The sequence below is a fragment of the Desmodus rotundus genome, chromosome 4 (genome assembly GCF_022682495.2).
Source record: "Desmodus rotundus isolate HL8 chromosome 4, HLdesRot8A.1, whole genome shotgun sequence".
In the NCBI taxonomy this organism is placed as follows: domain Eukaryota; kingdom Metazoa; phylum Chordata; class Mammalia; order Chiroptera; family Phyllostomidae; genus Desmodus; species Desmodus rotundus.
In genome coordinates, this window is record NC_071390.1 from 12,000,537 (window position 1) to 12,019,132 (window position 18,596).

Below are 18,596 nucleotides of genomic sequence, written 5' to 3' on the forward strand. Positions count from 1 at the left end.
CTCAGTTGCTTTTACCTTTCTTGAAATAATAAAGCATAATATGCCAAAAATGTTGCTTATTTTCTTCCATCTTCAATATTAAAATGGCTACACAAAAATTCACCAATTTTGTTAAGATTTTTTTTAAAAGGCACACTGATATGACAGCTGTCACAATACAATCTAACCTAATTGTTTTGAGTGAAGTTAAAGACAACTAAGTGCTACTAGAGCCACCTTACAGAAACAAACCAAATGAACTTTTTGGCCAGCCGAGTATCTGTCTGGTGCACCACTGTGTGAGGAACGGCCGCCTCCTACGTTTCCGGCAGCTGTGCCTACCAGCTCAACCCCTCACGAAGAACAATCACAAGCATGAAAAGAAGCATACCCACTGACACCTCTATTCCTCCTATGGGCCTATTTTGCAATACATCTACACCTTGCAACCTAGCTTGAGTAAATGATCTTGGATAGGTTGTAAAATGTAGTTAAAAGAACATCGTTAATAGCAAAAACTTGGAAATATCTAATTAAATCAGGGTACATTTAAAAGAAGGCTGTAGAGGCCAATTACTGACATGGAAGGAAAAGACCCTCCCTCTCCCGGCATGAGTGGGACAAATTACACAGATAGTAATTTCTAAGCACACGCTGCAACATTCCTATTGCTTTTACAAGCAGTTTCCCTCTACTTCATGTAGTTAATAGGTTTCTATGATATTAATGACACAGGCTCCATAAACAGCAAAAAACCCCAATTTCATAACATTAAATTTTGTTTTATTACGATTAGTGTTTCTTAAATGTTCTATTAAGAATTATTTTTATACAAAGATAAGTTATGTCTGAACATAATCCTTTATCTTATCAGTAGTTTAATTTCAATTCTAATACTGCTACTTGAGATTTTACTAGCTTAAGAATACTGGGATCATAAAACTTTCCTACCTGCCAGCACACACTTTATTGCTTGCATGGGCAACTCCAACAACTTCGGAGTTATGGAACACAGTCTCTTCAAACTAAGGATTTCAAAGTTTCCGTAATCTACGTATCCAACCAGCACAGATTCTTCAGAAGCATAAGCCAAAACGGAGGCACGGTACCACTGATCGTCCTCTGAAAAAAGGAGACTCGATCTCAAATGATTTTCCCATGTAGCTGGAAACAAAACTTTTCTTCCCAAATTTAGAAATGGTCATTTGTAAATTTTAATATCGAGCTTAATGCTTATTCCACATTGCTAACTCTGCTTAATGGAAGCCTTCAACTCCCACAGTAGCGCCTTTATTCTTACCTTCCTGACTATTCATCCTACATGCTGTCATCATTTATTTTCATGCCTCATCTGCCTAGCAGACAGCTCGTTAGGACAAAGAACAAGTTTTGGTCATGTCAGTCCACTAGGTCTTGTTCAATACATGGACCATTTGCTAATGCATCAAGCAGAGCTAATTTTAGAATACCTGGCAGTATGAGTGAACCAGACTCCACCAACTGAGCCATCATTTTCCTGGAGGCCTACTTGTGTCTCCCCTTCTGTGAGGCCACTGGACCTCCCATCAGCCAAGAATAACAGAACCGAGTCATCCAAGGCTAGGCCTGTGCAGTCACCGAGGAAGTGCCCTGACACCTCTGGGCTGCCAGGCAGGCCCTCTGGCTGTCCCAAAGAACGCTGGTGAAGACACGAGCTCCCCCCACCCCCACTACCTTTGCACGCTGATGTAAACAGAATTATCTGCACCAGGCTCCTAAAACTGCGGAGCGGACAAAACAATAAACCCTGCTTTACCCACGCCTCACCACACACACACTCACGGGCCCTGTTCCCTGACACACTTCGATTTAGTTTAACTGGACATATTTAAAAAAAAATTCCAAGCATAGTAAATAACGTGTTTTAAACAGATCGAGTGGCATGTATAATATAGGAAGCATTATCTCTAGCATGAATGTAATGGTGGTAGGAAAAACTCATCTGTCTTGTCATAATAATAAAATGATTAACATTGAATTTTTTGAGCCAAAAACAAAAAATTTAAAAAAATAAAAACAGAATTGGCGCACTTTAATACTCAAGTTTCAAATACAGCCATCCAGTGCAAACTGAAGATTCTATCTCACCCGTAGGTACTTAACGATAAGTGAAGAATTCAGTTACACTTTCCCTTACCGGAGAACTGAGCACAGCAGATGTCACCGATGGCTGGATAAAAATCCGATCGAGGGGACATCTGACCACAGTACTCGCGAAGGGACGCCTGAAGTTCAGCGAGCTTATCTGCAGACATAGACCACTTCTTGAATGAAAGAAATACACACCTACACAACATCTTCATTTTTGCATGTTGAATCTCTTGAAGTATGTTATCTCGAGAGCACAGACTGAGAAAATTTACTTACAGCCACTTTGTAGTTTTTGACAAAAGAAGTCTCCTGGAGTCTGAATGTGGGAAACCACACCACAAAACTCATCACCTACATTCAAAGTTAACACTTTGGGGATTAAGTCTCTTCTGTCTACAACAATTTTGTTTTCAGCTGTCATTTTTCCAACATCTTCAGGCTCACCTCATCAGAAAACAGAAAAATAAGTCACTTTGGCTTCATTAATCCAATTTTTCAGCTTTCCAGGCCTACCCGTGCTTTCCACACCTCTAGGCCTTAACAGGTGCTGTTCTCTCCCCGCCCCCTTGCCAAAGCACTCCCGGTGCCAGCAGCCTGATAATTTCCTGCTCAGTGTGGGGTCACTTTGAGAAGGCCTCTCTCCAAGTCTGGATTAGGAGCCCTTCCCAGGCGCTCCGCCTGTACCTGCACATCCTCATTCACATCGTGTCTGTGACTGTACCGCACACCTCCACAGTGCAGTAGTGAAGCAGGTATTGCCCAGTGATTTCTGTTCCTTCCGCCGATACCTCTGCAGCATCTGCTGTTACTGACGACTGCCTCCCAGAAGCCTTTGCTCTGCCGGTGCTCTGGCAACAGTTCCCCCATGCTCTTCCCGCCCTGCCCATCACAGCTTCTCGTGTGATGTCGCAGGCCCCTCACTGTTCGTTCTCACTCCACACTCTCCCCAAGACACCACCAAGTTCTGGTTTCAACCATGTCTGCTATTAAGACCACAGAGCATTTGGTTTTTCTCCGCTAGACGGCAAAGTACTACTGAAAGCTTTTCAGCAGAGTTGTCACACCAAGATTTGTGTTTTAGGGATGTCACACAGGCAGCAGTGTAAGAATACAGACAGGAAACAAAAAAAAAAATCAAGGGTTGTTGCAATTGTCTTGAATGTTAAGGGTTCCTGAACTAAAAAAAAAAGGTGGTAATAGGAAAAGAGAGAAAAAATACATACAAAAAGGACACTTGGGAGAAGAATCAATACAGATTCACAATCAATCAGCAAGAGATGGGAGGTGAAGGAGAAGGTAGACTCACAGGTGAATTGTTTAAGTGACTGATGAGCCCAATCACGGCACCATTAATCTGGAGATCATCTCTGGAGGAATGAGCAGAGACAAGGAAGCATGTCTTCATTTAAGACAGTCATGCTAGCACTTACATGCATGACCCACAGACATGAACTAAGGGGGGATTGCTGGAGGTAATGGGGGGTACCAGGTAGAGGGGGGACAAAGAGGGAAAAACTGGGACAGCTGTAAGAGCAATATCAATAAGATATATTTAAAAATCATAAAGGAGAGTCATGCACTTCAGAATGACGTTTCAGTCAACGACAGACGCGTATACAACAGTGGTCCTGTGAGATTATAACAAAGCGGGAAAATTCTGTGATGCTGTGACATCACAGCGCAAGGCACTGCTCCTGAGTGTGTGGGGTGCTGCCGGGAACAAACCTCTGAGCTGCTGGCACAGCTCACACTGGTGCAGTGCAGGCTACCCCAGCTCGGTCTGTGTAAGCGCACTGCACGGTGTCTGCACAATGACAAAATCACCCGACGACACATTTCCCAGGACGCCCCTGTCGTTAAGCAGCACACGACTGGAACCGGTTAAGGGCAAAGTAAAGGAGAAGCAGACTCCAAGAAAGGACACGTGAGACTGGGCAACGAGAAAATAAAGCGATCAGAGCAAAACTTCTGGGTTCTCATTAAACCAAATGCAAAGGAAACACATGCCAATAAAAACTTAAAAAGAAACACCGTCCTACTACAACAGAATGGTATAGCCCTGTTTATTATTGTTGGAATACCCCAAAAGGAAGAAAAACAAATTAAACTAAGGAAATGTTAGCTAAAAATCCCTCAGCCCAAAGCGTTACGGTATTTAGTACTTTGTAATCTCTGGTAATTACCATGTCAAGGATTAATCGGAAAGACAGGGAAGAACTAGGCAGGGGAGACTGAAAATACAAATAAGGTATTACTAAATAAAAAATATCACCTTTCACATATAAAGTTTATAGAATGATTAGCATTTCCATCAATCTGACACCGTGACAGCTGCATTTTATTTTTGTTCAGCAGAGAAGATACTCTTTGACAACTAAGTTACTACACTGTGTGTATACTCACTTTGATCTGCACTTTGCTTCTCAGAATTTTGTCCCTCCGGTATCAAGCCATATCCCATTTCCACGAGCACATGGTCTAAGAGTTTTCCTAAAAGTGATTAAGAAAACAGATCTACATTGAGATATATACTAAATATTAAGGAAAAGCATAAATACAAAACAAATGAGTCATAATTACATGATTTAGAGATTATAGCTATTAATACACTAGCATATGGCTTACTAGTTCACTTTCCACGTGCAAAATATGTTTTAGTAATGCTCAGCTTTAAAAATTGAGGCAAAATTTCCATCATCACTTGAAAGAAAATTTAATGAAAAGATATCGCTTCAAAATTGTGATTAACAAGAAAGATTTAGCACCTCCACACTGGCGTGCTTAGAAAGACAACGTTTAGGGGAAAGATGAATTGAATACACAAGATTACTACTACTCAGACACGAAGTATGGCTGAAACAAGGGTCAGCAGCACCTCCGGTTCGCTGAGGTCATAACAAACATACACAGCAATGAAACAAAACACAGATTTTTATACTTAATTTCACAACAGGATTAACTGCATTTTCTACCAAGTTACCAACTGACCCGAGCCTCTAAAAGTAGAGGAGTGATACCTTGGAGACTGAGGGGCAATTACAAGCACACCATGAAGAAGTCCCTTTTCAAACAGACACAAAGCCAGAACGGTAGAGCAGGATTCCGAAGTGTTTCCACCTCCACAACTTGAACACTATGTACCTACAGTCTTGATACTAAGGAAATAGAGTTCTGAGAAGGCTGTTCCAAGGAAAGGCAATGGTGATGAGAATGAATGAATTCACAGAGAAATTTCTGAGTTCCTCAATAAAGGAGCGGAAATTAGGAGGAGATATTATATTATGGCTCTATTAAAAGGATAATACAGTTACGCCATACGAAGTCTCCATCTAGCCTTTTAATCCACTCAATTCTATGAATCTGTGCCACGTCTGTAACGAACTGCCAACTGCAAGAGCAGGGCCAAGGCCATGTCTTCAATCCCAGTCTGAATGAGCCCAGAGCAGGGCTGACTGGCCTCACTTCACGTCTCTATTCCTTTTCTGAACAACAGGCAGGCACTAAATAACACAGTTAGCGCTCCGTTTAAAGAGAGAGAGGCAGGCCTTACCTGAACTGGGCAGCGCAACATCCACAGCAAAGGTAGCCACTTCCTCTTCCACGATATCGGCGATTTTTACAGAGCAGTACTGCTCCATTAGCAGGGACTTGACAGTTTTGATACAGTCATGGCTCCAATCCCCCTCCGTTGGGACAACACCAGCCACAAAGCACTTTATGGCCTGAAAAATTTTGCACAAGTTGCTAAAAAAAAGTCAGTGTTTGAAAATGACTTTTTCTAATTAATTATGTGATTATTTTATAAGATAATGTGCTTCCTGCAGAAAAATTATCAAAACTCTTCAAAAGTAGTAACCAAATAAACAATTTTATGTGTAACTACTTTTCTGTTTGGGTACTCTCTTCACAACGCTTTGACTTTTGGGGCTTGAAGCTTGAGAAGTTGATAAAAGGATAATAATTATCCCTCAATTACACATCAATTCAGGTCACTTTCAAATAGTGTAATAAATATAAACATGATTATTTTTAAAGGGAAGATTGATAAAATGTGCCTAAATATTTCTCACCTGAGGTAGCACTTAAAGGAGCCACGAAAACCAATGAGGGTTTATGTACACAAGGGCATGCCAACAGGTGTGATGGCAGGGTCGAACAGGCAATACTGTGTCCACCAGAGCATTAAAGACAGCTCCTTTGGGACCCTACTAGGAGTTTACAAAGTAAGAGAGACTCACGCAAGGAGGAAACAAATCAATGTGTTTGTTCAATTGCTGAATTCTGTTTACTGGAACTATTTCTTCATTTCCATAATCAATATATAAGACGTGTGCCTTCTTCTGTACCACATCGATGTCTTGTACTATCACTCTGTTCCACGTCTGAAATAAAACAAAAATGGTACTCTACTCCAAAACAGCATTTCACAATCTTAGCTTTAAAAATCTTCAACCAACATACAGAACATACAAAGGAAAGGCTGTTGTTCTATTTCAGGGCACTCAATTAACAAATTAACATAATTTCTAATAATCTTGCTAAGAAATAGCTCAAGTTGTCTAATGAGGCCACTTGAATATCCATAAATATTGCCCAGCTATTCTAACCCAGCGGACTCTGTGACACGCTGCTGGCTCAGCTACGCAAATAAACACAAGCTCTGAGACTAGCAATCAGCCTGCACCCAGCTCCTGAGGAGCCTGCAAACAGAGCCGGAGAGGGCTAGCCCAGGGAGGAAGTAACCCAACAGAGCCCAGAACGCTGCCAGAGGAAGAAAAACAGAAGTCTGCCCAGTCTCGCCTTTGAGCCATCTCCTGCATCATTAAAAGCTCTGGTGTCAAGTTGACAGGACCCAAGTAAAGTAAAACATCTTATTAAATAATTCATCTCAGTAGAGGTTACCTGGTCAACAGTGTACTTGGCAACACACACTTCCCCCCTAACAGGAATATAATCGTCCTCATGCACTGTATTTGCGTAGGTCTCCTTTAAGCTGGCAGAGAGTTGGTTCATGTATTCTAAAACTTCTGAAGAATACAACTGCACATAAAAGTCACCTGGGTGTTTGAATTCAGTGACTGTACCCTTTCAAAAACAGAAAAGATGTAGTAGTTCACTGGGAACACAGGCAAATGTGAGTTTATTAAAGCTTTATGATTAAGATACAGAAGTGTTGCAGACAGTTTTTGCAATTTTTATCAATTTCATCAGATGATATTTTGTAGCTACCTTATGCATTCAAAATAGAAAAGGAAATAAAATATATAGTTCTTTGGATCTCTGCCTGCGAAAATTAAACAACAAATACCTTTATTTCCATGGTTTTCCTGAGTTGTAGACTTCTCAAATCAGAAAACATTATTTTATCAGCACAAATGGCTATTTCTTTAATAATTCCAAGTGGATAGTTACTCTGGTTTGAAAAAAACACACAAATGAGTTACATGCAAGCACATGTTTCAGTGAGACTGTGACCATTATCTACTGGAATCAAGGTCAAAGTAGCCTGACTCTGAGGCCCGAATAAGAGAACAGTACACACCTTCAGGAGTCCCTAAAACTCACTGTCCACAGGCCGTGTGCAGAGCGCTGGGATCACCCAAGAATCGTGCCGTGACGATGAAGATAATGTCGAGTTTATTAAGAGGGGCGGGGTGCTTTAAGTTGGCACTGGGTAACATTTTTGGAGGATAACTATCTGAGGCAGACTGCACACGTTTCTGACAGGGACTGAGAGTCCATGGTTTATTACATTTCAGCACGCAGTCCCTGGTCGGAGCCTGCCTTTCCGGCCCCTCACCCAGGGGACGTGTCCCTAAGGACAGGGGAAGCAGCCATCCTATCATAATGGAATAATACCCACTCCCACCCCCTGCACAGGGTAAAACTCCCAGGAACTCCTGAGCTGTGCACAGACAATTTTCTTTTGAAGTACCAGTCAGAGAAGGCTAAAAACGTAACCACCAGTCTTCAGAGTATGAATGAATTAGCCCACACAGCTATCTACACAGGAGCAAGGGGTTAAGAGAAAAACGCTCGCTAGATAACGGGGTCCCATTAGAACCCAGTACGCGAGGCCGGAGCACATGCGCTGCAGGGGCTGCAGAGCAGGGGCTCGCTCTAGTCCCAGTGGTTTCACGCTGCGCATAAACACTTCTCAGTGACCCCAGCAGTCACCCAATCAATCACTAGAGTGGACAGATTTATTCAGCAGGAAACTTTTGCTCTTAAATAAACACTGGCGAAATGTAGAAATAAGACTGTATCATACCTCATTTTTCACTTCCATGTTCTTGGTTTCAAAAGGTGATTTATCTTTAAATTTGTGGAAACTGAAATAAAGCAACTGATTATAGTATTTATAGTACAGAGCCAATTAAGAGTAAGGGCCACAATTATGTTAAATTCTCAACCAACAAAATCCAGAAAAATAGCTTCTTCCAGACAGAGTCCTACTACAAAATGAAATACCCCAGCGCGGTCTTCGCAATGGCCCACCCTGCGCACGGGAGTGCTTCTTCTGAAAGCTGCTCTGCGAAGGGAGAAAGCCCCGGTCTCAGATTTCTTCTCTGTATAATGGCGGTACCCCTGCCTCATCTAGGGATAGTTTTGAGGATCCAATGAGGTTATGTATGTGGAACTGTTCGGTAAACTGGTAAATAGCACACAAGTAAGATATATGTATTTCAAAATCATAACCCAAGAAGCACTGTGAGAGTTCTACCTTAGTAAACTTTAGTTAAGCTTATATACTTAAAAGGGCTTTTTAAAGCTCTAATCATTAAAAAAGTCACTTAAGGTTTTAACTCTCAATATGTCCAACCTAATAAAATTATATTCATGAAAACTTGTAAGTTAGTAGAGCTGTTGATCACTTCAGATTTGCACACTATGTTACACCTCAAGTACAAAGTAATAACTTCTACATAGTCATGGCCTGCTTACCTGGTTTAATCTCTATACTACTATAAAAAGTGTTTAAATATTCTCTAGTGAATAAAAACACACACACTTACTTGTGCTGCACAGGTTTGCACACGATGCTGTGTGCTGGCCAGTCTCTTCTCTGGCACGCTACGGAACAATAGTACGTCTGCTTGCATTGTGAACACCTCAGCGACCCTATAGAACACAGCCCGCAACATTTTATTCCAACTATCTGTTGCCCAGAGTAGGACATTTTCAAAGACCAGACACATCAAGTAGCATTCTACAGTCACATCAAGGATACTTGAAGAGGCTTATGCTGTTTACAATTGTTATAATTAAACTTTCAAAGCTCTCCCAAAATGCAGATGGAGATGAGAGGGAGGGCAGACTGCAAACATGACTGACTTTCCTAAAGCAGAGCCCAGAGCGCATGCTATGAAAGCATCGGCCGAAGGAGACAGAAAATCTGCAGCTGTGAACACAGACTCGTGTGAGCAGACTCTGACATGGCTTACCCTGTGCCATTAAAAAAATACAAAACAAAAACCAGTGAAGAGAATCACAACTAGAAAAACCCAGGAAGTTGTTGAAATAAAAGTATTTTTTAAAATCCTATCAGTATCCATGCTGAAAAATAACAAGTTATCTTAAAATACAAGAAAAAAAAAAAAAACCCCAAACAAAACCAAGCTGGCCTCAAATGCCTCCACTCTTAAATAGGGGGAAAAAAAAGAGGCACTAAATATCCAAATAGCCAGTAAGCACATGAAAAACTGCCCTAGATCATTGATCATGAAGGAAATGCAAATGAAAGCCACAAATGAGACACCACTGCACACCCACAAAAAGGGCTAAAATTAAAAAGACCGAAAACCCCTAAGGTAGACAAAGATGTGAAGGGACCAAAAGTCATTACCAATGGAAACATAAAATGAGACTACTTCAAAAATGGTTTGGTTGTTTCTTCTAAAGTTAAACGTACACCTACCCTTTTGACTCATCCATTCTCCTCCTAGGTATGTACCCGAGAGAAATGAAACATACTGCCACACGACAACTTGTGCAAAAATATGCAGAGAGCTCTATTCCTAACAGTCAAAAAACAGACACAGCGAAAGGTTCCAACAAAAGGACAATAAACAAATCGTGGTAGTTCTGGCCAACTAGTACAGATGGTTAGGGTTGTCCCAATACACCAAAGTTGCAGGTTCAATCCCCGGTCAGGCACATACAAGAAACAACCAATGAATGCATAAATAAGTGGAACAACAAATCAAAGTTCTCTCTCTCTCAAAAAAAAAAACCAAAAAACCAAAGAACAAAAAACAAGCAAGCAAACAAACAAAAACCCAACTGATCATGGTATAATCATACAATGGAATACTACTCAGCGACAAACACAAAAATTATTAATGTACATCTAACAACATGGATGAATTTCAAAAATATCGTTCTAAATGAAAAAAAGCTTTATACAAAAGAATCCATACTGTATGATTCCATTTATATGACATTCTGGCAAAATAATGTACAATGGGAAAGAAAAAAAAAACAAAAAAAACAGTGGTTACCTCCAGGGAGCAAGGTGAGTGAGAAGGGGCATAAAGAAACTTTCTGAAAAGAAGGAAACATTCTATATCTTGATACGGGTGTGAGTTTCTGCATTTCAATGCATGGAAGTTTTATCTCAAAAAAACTATAAAAAATAGTCAAGTAAAGAAGCAGGAGGAGTGGGAAAGTAGAGATGAACAAATGGTAGTATGTTGATAGCTGGGTATATGATGTATATATACTATACTATACTGTTTATCCGTAACGTATTTTAAATGTCCTGTAAAGTATTTTTCAAATGTGTAGAGGAACGATGAACACAACGGACAGCAACATGCTTACCAAACAGGCCGCAGCGATGGCAAGTAGTTGACCGAAAAGGAGGTCCTAAGGAGTTGAAGAGTGCCGGATTATTTATGGACAGGGAATTCTGACCCAACTTGTGTATTTTTTTTGAGTTTGCAGGAGACACACTATTGCTAGGCTTCTATTAAGAAAAGAGAATAGCAATATTAACACTTGGTAATACCGTTTTAAAAAATACTTGATTTGGAATTTCCTCTTCTGGGAAGATAAAGATCTACATTTCCCTCTTTTTCCCACTAAGTACAACTGAAAACCCTGGACTTACTGGTAAAGCAAACATGAGCCGACTCTGAAAGGCGGCAGCGGACGGGCTAGAAACCCTGGGACCACAGAAGGACACGGCGATGAGTCCCAGAGGTCTCTTTTTGCTTCATATATCCCAGATATATGGAAACGCCAGCAACCCACAAACACCAAAAGGTACAGACGTAAGAGCCCCAACCAAAAGCTTGCTCTCGGTAGGCAAAGGATCAGGAAATGGGCAGCCCAGCAAGACAGAAAACTTTTATCAGTAACTACAGTTCTCTAGACCAACACCACAGAAAAAAACGGTAGCCCCACTTCCACCAGCAAAGGTAGAGCGGGTAGCTGAGACTCCCCCCTTCACCCGGCTTTAAGGAGGTGCCCACCCTCCCACCAGGGTGGTACCAGAGAAGGCCAACAGAGTAGGAAGCCCACACTTCATCCCTGCAGGGTTTCCCGGGGAAGACCACCTGGGAGCCTGGACTTCCATGTGGTCTCCCCACAGTGGCAGTAACGAGTGTCACCCCCACACCACACTTAGGGTTAGAGGACCCTAAGTGTCCTCTAACACCACCCCACACCCCACACCCCACTGGGGTGGTGTTAGAGGACACTTAGTGGACAGTCAGGACATTTTTGCCACCCTTCAACAGTAATGAGCGCCTCCAAACCCTCCCACCTCCACATCTCCCTCTGGCCTGCTGACTCTCACCCCACTTTACCCCACCCTCACCCCACAGCAAGGAAGGACACCCCCTTGGTGCCAACAGAGGCTGAAAGGGGAGCCTGGACACCTACTCCCACCTGGCAGCACCCCCTCTCCTGATGGAGCAGTGTCAGGGGAAGTTGGCTAAAAGAGAAATTTACATGACATAATACCCAGAATGTCTCAATTTCAATAGAAAAAACTGTCATACTAAAACCCAGGGAAATCTTAAGTGAATAAAAAGATGCCAACATTAAGATGATAGATGTCAAGTTTATCTGATAAAAATTTTAAAGCAGCCATCAGTACTTCAACAAGCAATTATGACCATGCTTGAATCAAAGGAAGAGTCTCAGAAAAGAAATATTAGATATAAGGAAGAACCAAATGGAAGTTTTAAAACTGAAAAGTACAGCAACAGAAACACATCAGGTGGGCTCAACAACAGAGTGGAAGGCAAGGAGGAAAGAAATAGTGAACTTGCAGATCACAAACTACACAACTTGCCTAATCTGAACAAGGGGAAGAAAAGAGAGCGGGGAAAATATACATGAGCAGAGCCCCAGGGACCTATGGGACCATAAGAAAAAGTCTAACCCTCATGTCTTCAGAGTCTCAGAGGAGAAGGAGAAAGAAGGCAGGGCTAAAGAAGGACTCAGATAATGACTGAAGCTTCCAAAATTTGGATAAAATCTACAAATTTAAGAAGATGAGCAAACCTCAAAGAGAATAAACTCAAAGAGCTACACACCAAGACACACCTCAGCCAAGTTTCTTAAAGCCAAAGACAACAAAAAAGCGTAAATGCAGAGAGAGAAAGAAATGACATCTTACATAGAGGAGAAAAACAGTTCCAAAGAGAACAGATTTTTCATCAAATACCACAGAAGGAAGTGGCACGACAGTTGTTTAATGCTGAAAGCAAAGAACTGTTAACTAAGAAACTTATCCAGGGAAATTTCTTCCAAAAAATGAAGAGAAAATCAAGACATTCTCAAATAAAACTGAGAGATTTTGTCACCAGCAGATCTATCCTAAAAGAATGGTTAAAGGAATTTCTCTAAATGTAAAGGAAATGGTAAAGGAAGAAATATTGGAACAGAAGATTCATGTGCAGGACTTATGTAAGCTGACAACTGCAAAGTGAAAGAAAACAAAGAAAATCTAAATAGATGGAGAGACAGACTTGTCTTCATGGATTGTAAGAGTCCACTTCATGGATTGTAAGATTCCACAGGGTAAAGATGTGAATAATCTTCAAACTGATATATATGTTTAATAAAATTCCAGCAAGATATTTTGTAGACCTAAACAAGATTATTCTAAAAATGTATACCAGTAGGCAAAAGAACTAGACTAGCCAAGACAATTTTGAAAAAGAAAAATAAACTGGGAAGAATAACTCTACCCAAATTCAAGACTTACTGCGTAGCTCTGGTACTGCTTGGTCTTGGCGGAGGAATAGAAAAGAACAGAGAAGAACAGAGCATCCAGAACAGTCCCACACAAACACGACCGACTACTTCTTGAGAAAAGTGCACGAGCAATGCAGTGGAAGACAGAGTATTTTCAACAAATGCTGCTGGAGCAGTTGGACAGCCCTGGGCAAGATGAATGAATGAGTCAGTTGGCCTCAACCTAACTCTTACAACTTAAAATTAACTCAAAATGGACCACAAACTTAAATGTAAAACTTAAATACAACTTTTTGGAAAAAACCTCAGATTTTTTCTGCATCTAAAGTAGAATTCGTAGGCTTGACACTAAAAGCATAATCCATTACTGGAAGCACTGACCAGGGCTTCATTAAAATTAAACTTTGCTGTGCTAAACCCCCATTAAAAGAAGGAAAAGACAAGCTACAGACTTGCAGAAAATATTTCTGAACCATATATTTAACAAAGAACTAGAATCTGGAGTATATAAGTAACTTTCAAACCTCAGCAGTAAACAATACGAATAAGAAAATGGACGAACGACATGAAGAAACATTTCACCAAAAAGGATACACAGATGGTAAATAAGCACATAGAAAGATGTGTATCATTAGCCACTGAGCGAACACAAATTAAAACCACAATGAGCTATCACCACACGCCTATCAGAATGGAGAAAATAAAATTACTAATACCAGCAAATGCTGTGGAAGAGGCTGGACGCAGAAAAACTAGATCACTCACACATTCTCGGTGGGAACGTAAGAGGGCGTGGCAGCTTCTTAAAAAACCAACTACGCAACTACTACATGTCCCAGAAATTGCACTCCTGGGAATTTATCCTAGAGAAAAAAAGTCCTTATGTTCACATAAAACCCTGCATGCAAACAGCAGTTTTGGTTGCATTATCTCAAAACTGGAACCGATTCAGATGTATGTACCTCAGTGCAAGAATGGTGAAACACACCATGGAATATAACTCATCAATAAAAAGAGTCAAATTATTGATACAGCCAACAACCTAGATGAACCTCTGCAGAATTATACACTGAGAAAAAATCCGATCCCCAATTGATCCCATTTATATAACATCCTAGAAATGACGGTATTTTGGAAATACGGATTAGACAGATTGCTGGCTGCCAGGGGTGAAGGAAGGGAGGAAGGATGGCATAGGCCCACGAGGGCTCCTCGCAGTAATGGAAATGCTCTGTATTTTGAGCGTCGATGTCGATACTCCAGCTGTGATATTATACTCCAGTGCTGCAGCCTGTCACCCCAGGGAGAGACTGGGTAAAGGCTACACAGGACCTCCATTATTTCTTAGTTATATGTCAGTCTACAATTACCTAAAAAGAAAAGGCTGATTTTTTTAAAAAAAGGTACTAGGTTAAAGAAAAGGAAGTTTGACCTTAAATAATTCCTGAATATTGCGTAATTCTTTAATAATGTTAATACATAAACATGTTTAGAATCTTTTACCCAACAAAAACACCAAACAAAAAAACCCCCCATAACTTACACTATTTGCTTCTTTGGGTGGTGAATTATTTCCAACATTTAATGGTGACACTGAATTTCCTAGGGAGGAAAAATATAAAGCCTGATAAAAGCTGAATATTAATTTATTCCCCAAAATGTAAAATACCATAATTAGGTAACGTTCAAATAATAAAGCTGTACCATAATAGTCTTAAAGCTACACTATCAATATTTGTCTGAAATCTCCTTGACCATCCCTCCTCTCATTGTGAACTTCGCTCCGTTCGCTCAGGGAATGATCCTCAGGCTTCCTGGACCCAGGACTCATTTACACTCTTAGAAATCACTAAGGACCACAAAGAGCTTTTGTTTCCATGGTTTATTTTATCAATATATACTCTTATTAGAAATTAAGACTAAGAATTAGAAATTTCAACTAGGAACTTAAAAATATTTACTTAAAAAACTACAAATGCATCACATATTGACAGTTTTTTGGGGGGGAAAAACACCTATATTTTCCAAAGGAAAAATCTGTGAGAAGAGTGGCACCTGTTTTTTTACATTTTTACTCATCTCTCTGGCTTAATCAACGACAGCTGGATTTGCCTATCTGGTTTCCCGGTCAGCCTGTTGTAATATGCTGTTTGGACTGAGGTACCTACAGAAAATCTGGCCTCACACAGATATACGGTTGCAAAAAAGAAGTATTTAATGGTCTTCTCAGATGACAGTGAATATTTTCCCTTAATTTCACAGCAAAACTCAAGTGGCATTTTAAGGGTTAGTTGCAATGTGACATCTGAATGCATATCAATAAACGTTTTGTACTTGCAGGAGAATCCACTGACTTATCTCACACTTGGAAGGCACTGCACCCATGCACGACAAGGCAACGCCGTGCCCTGGGCATTCGGGAAAGACGGGAAAACTCTGAGTTAGGCAGGTCTTTCGAAAGCGGGCATATTTCATCACACCGCGTCAAAAAAATGTGTCGATGCCACCACACCTCTCACCAAAAAAGTCTTTTAAGTACTGGGAAGCTGCCAGGCTCAGAGGGATGGATACAGGTTTCCTACAATTTTCACTTTTGCTTAAAAACTTGAATTCTATCTTTAGCAACAAAATACTGTCAGCTCTTTTCCTTGAATAGACAGGCTCAGTTCATTTTTGAGAAAATGCGAGATATCTAAGTCTGGGTAACCATAGTTTGTCATTCTTTTCAAGTAAAAACGACGTTCCCTCCAAAAAGGTGTTCATTCACCCCACTATTCAGTCGCAAATGTGCTTTCCACACTCAATAGGCCATAAAAGTGAGGGCGTAACCCCCGTTCTGTCACACAGAATACTAGAAAATACCTGTAGACAAGGTCAAGATTCATTAATAATTCATCCTGCTTCATCAAGGGCATTCTCAAGTAAAATTGTCATCTCTGGTTTTGTTTTAATTACAAGTGGATGGCCCTGGAAAGCTCAATGATCACTAGCCAGGCTGGTGTTTCTGCCTAAAGTTAAGCTAATAAAATGCCAACAGTTTGCCCACCTGTTTTTGCACACCAGTGTAAAGTCAACCATTATAAAAGGGCAGATAGTATTTTAACCTTAGCAGAGAAACAGATTTGCTCTGTGCGGCCCAGAGGCCCAAGGGCCACACTCTGAGAACTATGTCACCTAAGGTTACAAGGCCGCATCTCACACAGGTTCAAAGATGCTCATTTCCACCAGGGTCTGGCCTTCTTAAATAGTAGGTTTTCAGAATGAGGATTAAAGAATAATTTTTAAAGTAAGATGAAACAAGTTAATGTCTTAGAAATCTCTTCGTGAGCTATTACATGCATAAAGCCATCACAGTACTGTATTTTTGAAATATGGCTGATCTTTAGAACACCCATAAAAAGTCAAAAGTGTCTGCTTTCTACATTCCCAGACTGAACAGCTCTCTGTGGTGGAACAAAGCTCATCTGCAGACATTCTCTCCCCAGGAATCCTTCCTTTGATTAATCCAGCTAAAGGTGGCTCGTTGGTATCTGGTTTTCCCTTCTAAATTAGTATTTCAATGCAAATACTGCATGGTAGATACTTGGCTATTGTGTTAACAGCCCATTGGCACATATATACACGTGTGTGTGTGTGTATACATATATATTTGTGAAAAGTCAAAGAAACCGTCGAAACAAGTAGTGTTACGCCTGTGGTTTAAACTCACCTGCTGGCAGTGGCTGCCCGTCTCCTTCAGATCCGACCACTTCTCCATTGGCGCTCTGAGGGTTTGGGGGTGCTGCACTGTCTTCCTGACCAGCCAAATACTGTTTGGTTTGCTCACAAAACAAAAAATTGCTTTTTTTATTTCCATTCTCTGGGCTTTTCAGCCTGAAATTTGGGTGGTTAGAATGTCCTCCAGGACTTCTTAAACAATCATGTGGTGGAAGCTTGCTTTCATTTTTCTCAAAATTAAATGGCTCTGTCATTTTACAAGTAGATGCCTCCAAATTATTTCTTGACATCACATTAAGCGTCAATTTAACATTCACAGAAGTCTAAGGGAAGAAATGTACGTAAAAGGCAACTTTTAATTACGAAAGTAGAAGCACTGCCGGCCCAAGTAACTTCTTTTTATGTAACAGATAATTCTCATGAACAATTCTAAAGCAGATGCAACCGTGACGTCAAAGCCTGGCCTACAGGCACAAGAGAAAATGATACTATCAGTAAGTACAAATTCCAGGTCTAACAGAACTCAACAAGACGACCAAAGACTAACTCCACACATCAAAAGAGCAATCCCAGAGCTCCACACCATCCCTTACTTTTAAAAGCTTTGGAGACCCGGGGCCATTAAGCCGCAGAGGCGCAGCCCAGGAGTTTGAGGGTCCAGGGCCAGTCGGGGATCCCAGCACCCAACAGCACCGCCAGGGCACATAGTGCCCTGCCCCGCCCCCCAGGGCAGCGGAATGGTCTGCAGGCTCCATCGGTGCAAGACACCTAGCCATGGAGGGAGGCGGGCCTCGGGCCCTCTGGGTCTGAGACCCTATTTCAAGGCTGCTGCAGCCGTCTGGGTCCCTAGCCCCTTTCGGTCCCCGAGTCGCATTGCCCTTGCCTTGCTGCCCGCCTCCTCTGCCAGTCATGCTGGAGCATCTGAGCTCGCTGCCTACGCGAATGGATTACAAGGGCCAGAAGCTAGGTCCAGGGAGTTATTCTTTTTTCAGAATAGTTGGATTTATTTACGGGTACTGGCCAAACAGTTCGGGTGAACAGTCTATATAGTTAGGGCTAGGTTTGCTTTTCTGTGTCTGCTGACACTTTCTCTGCAGACCACTTGTCACTGGGCCAAGTGTTTACCCCTTTGAGACTCAGGCACAGAAGACAAGAAAGCAGGGGAAAGAAAAATTAAGAGGCATGCTAAAAATAATTGGAGTTTTCATGATTCAGCTTTACTACTGCACCTGCTTTTGGATCACGTGAGATAAGCTAAATTTTCACACCCAAAACATGAGCTCATAACCACCTATGCTCTCACAGGACAGCTGAGGATAGATTTTGTTCTCTTTATATTCCCCTTCTCAGTTGGGCTTGGATTTATACATATTTCAGACTGCTTCGTAATCTTTCTCTGAAACGGAGAACAGAAAATACATGTAAAATTTCTTTCAGGTCCATAAAAATAATGAATACGTGTATATGCCCCAGAAATGGTTGTACAAGTTAATTATCAAAGTTTATAATTCATTATTAGCCAAGCTGTTTTAATATTTTCAGTGAAAACTCATAGTGCA

At 41.1% G+C, this 18,596-nt stretch overlaps 1 protein-coding gene and 1 pseudogene across 1 annotated transcript in view; one reads left to right on the plus strand and one right to left on the minus strand.

Moving 5' to 3' along the window:
- Nucleotides 1-17,792, minus strand: part of TDRD1 (tudor domain containing 1) — a 31,713-nt gene extending 13,921 nt beyond the window's left edge. The window contains exons 1-14 of the mRNA XM_053922688.1: nt 17,721-17,792; nt 17,030-17,360; nt 14,864-14,922; nt 10,933-11,077; nt 9,126-9,231; nt 8,381-8,441; nt 7,418-7,522; nt 7,012-7,194; nt 6,348-6,491; nt 5,660-5,831; nt 4,513-4,599; nt 2,386-2,553; nt 2,156-2,263; nt 931-1,101 (exon numbers count right to left, since the gene is read on the minus strand). Coding sequence (XP_053778663.1) covers nt 931-1,101; nt 2,156-2,263; nt 2,386-2,553; nt 4,513-4,599; nt 5,660-5,831; nt 6,348-6,491; nt 7,012-7,194; nt 7,418-7,522; nt 8,381-8,441; nt 9,126-9,231; nt 10,933-11,077; nt 14,864-14,922; nt 17,030-17,360; nt 17,721-17,792 — 1,912 coding nt within the window. The remainder of the gene's footprint in view (nt 1-930; nt 1,102-2,155; nt 2,264-2,385; nt 2,554-4,512; nt 4,600-5,659; nt 5,832-6,347; nt 6,492-7,011; nt 7,195-7,417; nt 7,523-8,380; nt 8,442-9,125; nt 9,232-10,932; nt 11,078-14,863; nt 14,923-17,029; nt 17,361-17,720) is intronic.
- A 154-nt stretch (nt 17,793-17,946) lies between these two features.
- On the plus strand, nt 17,947-18,290 carry LOC128780681 (signal peptidase complex subunit 1-like; annotated as a pseudogene).
- Nucleotides 18,291-18,596: the final 306 nt, after the last annotated feature.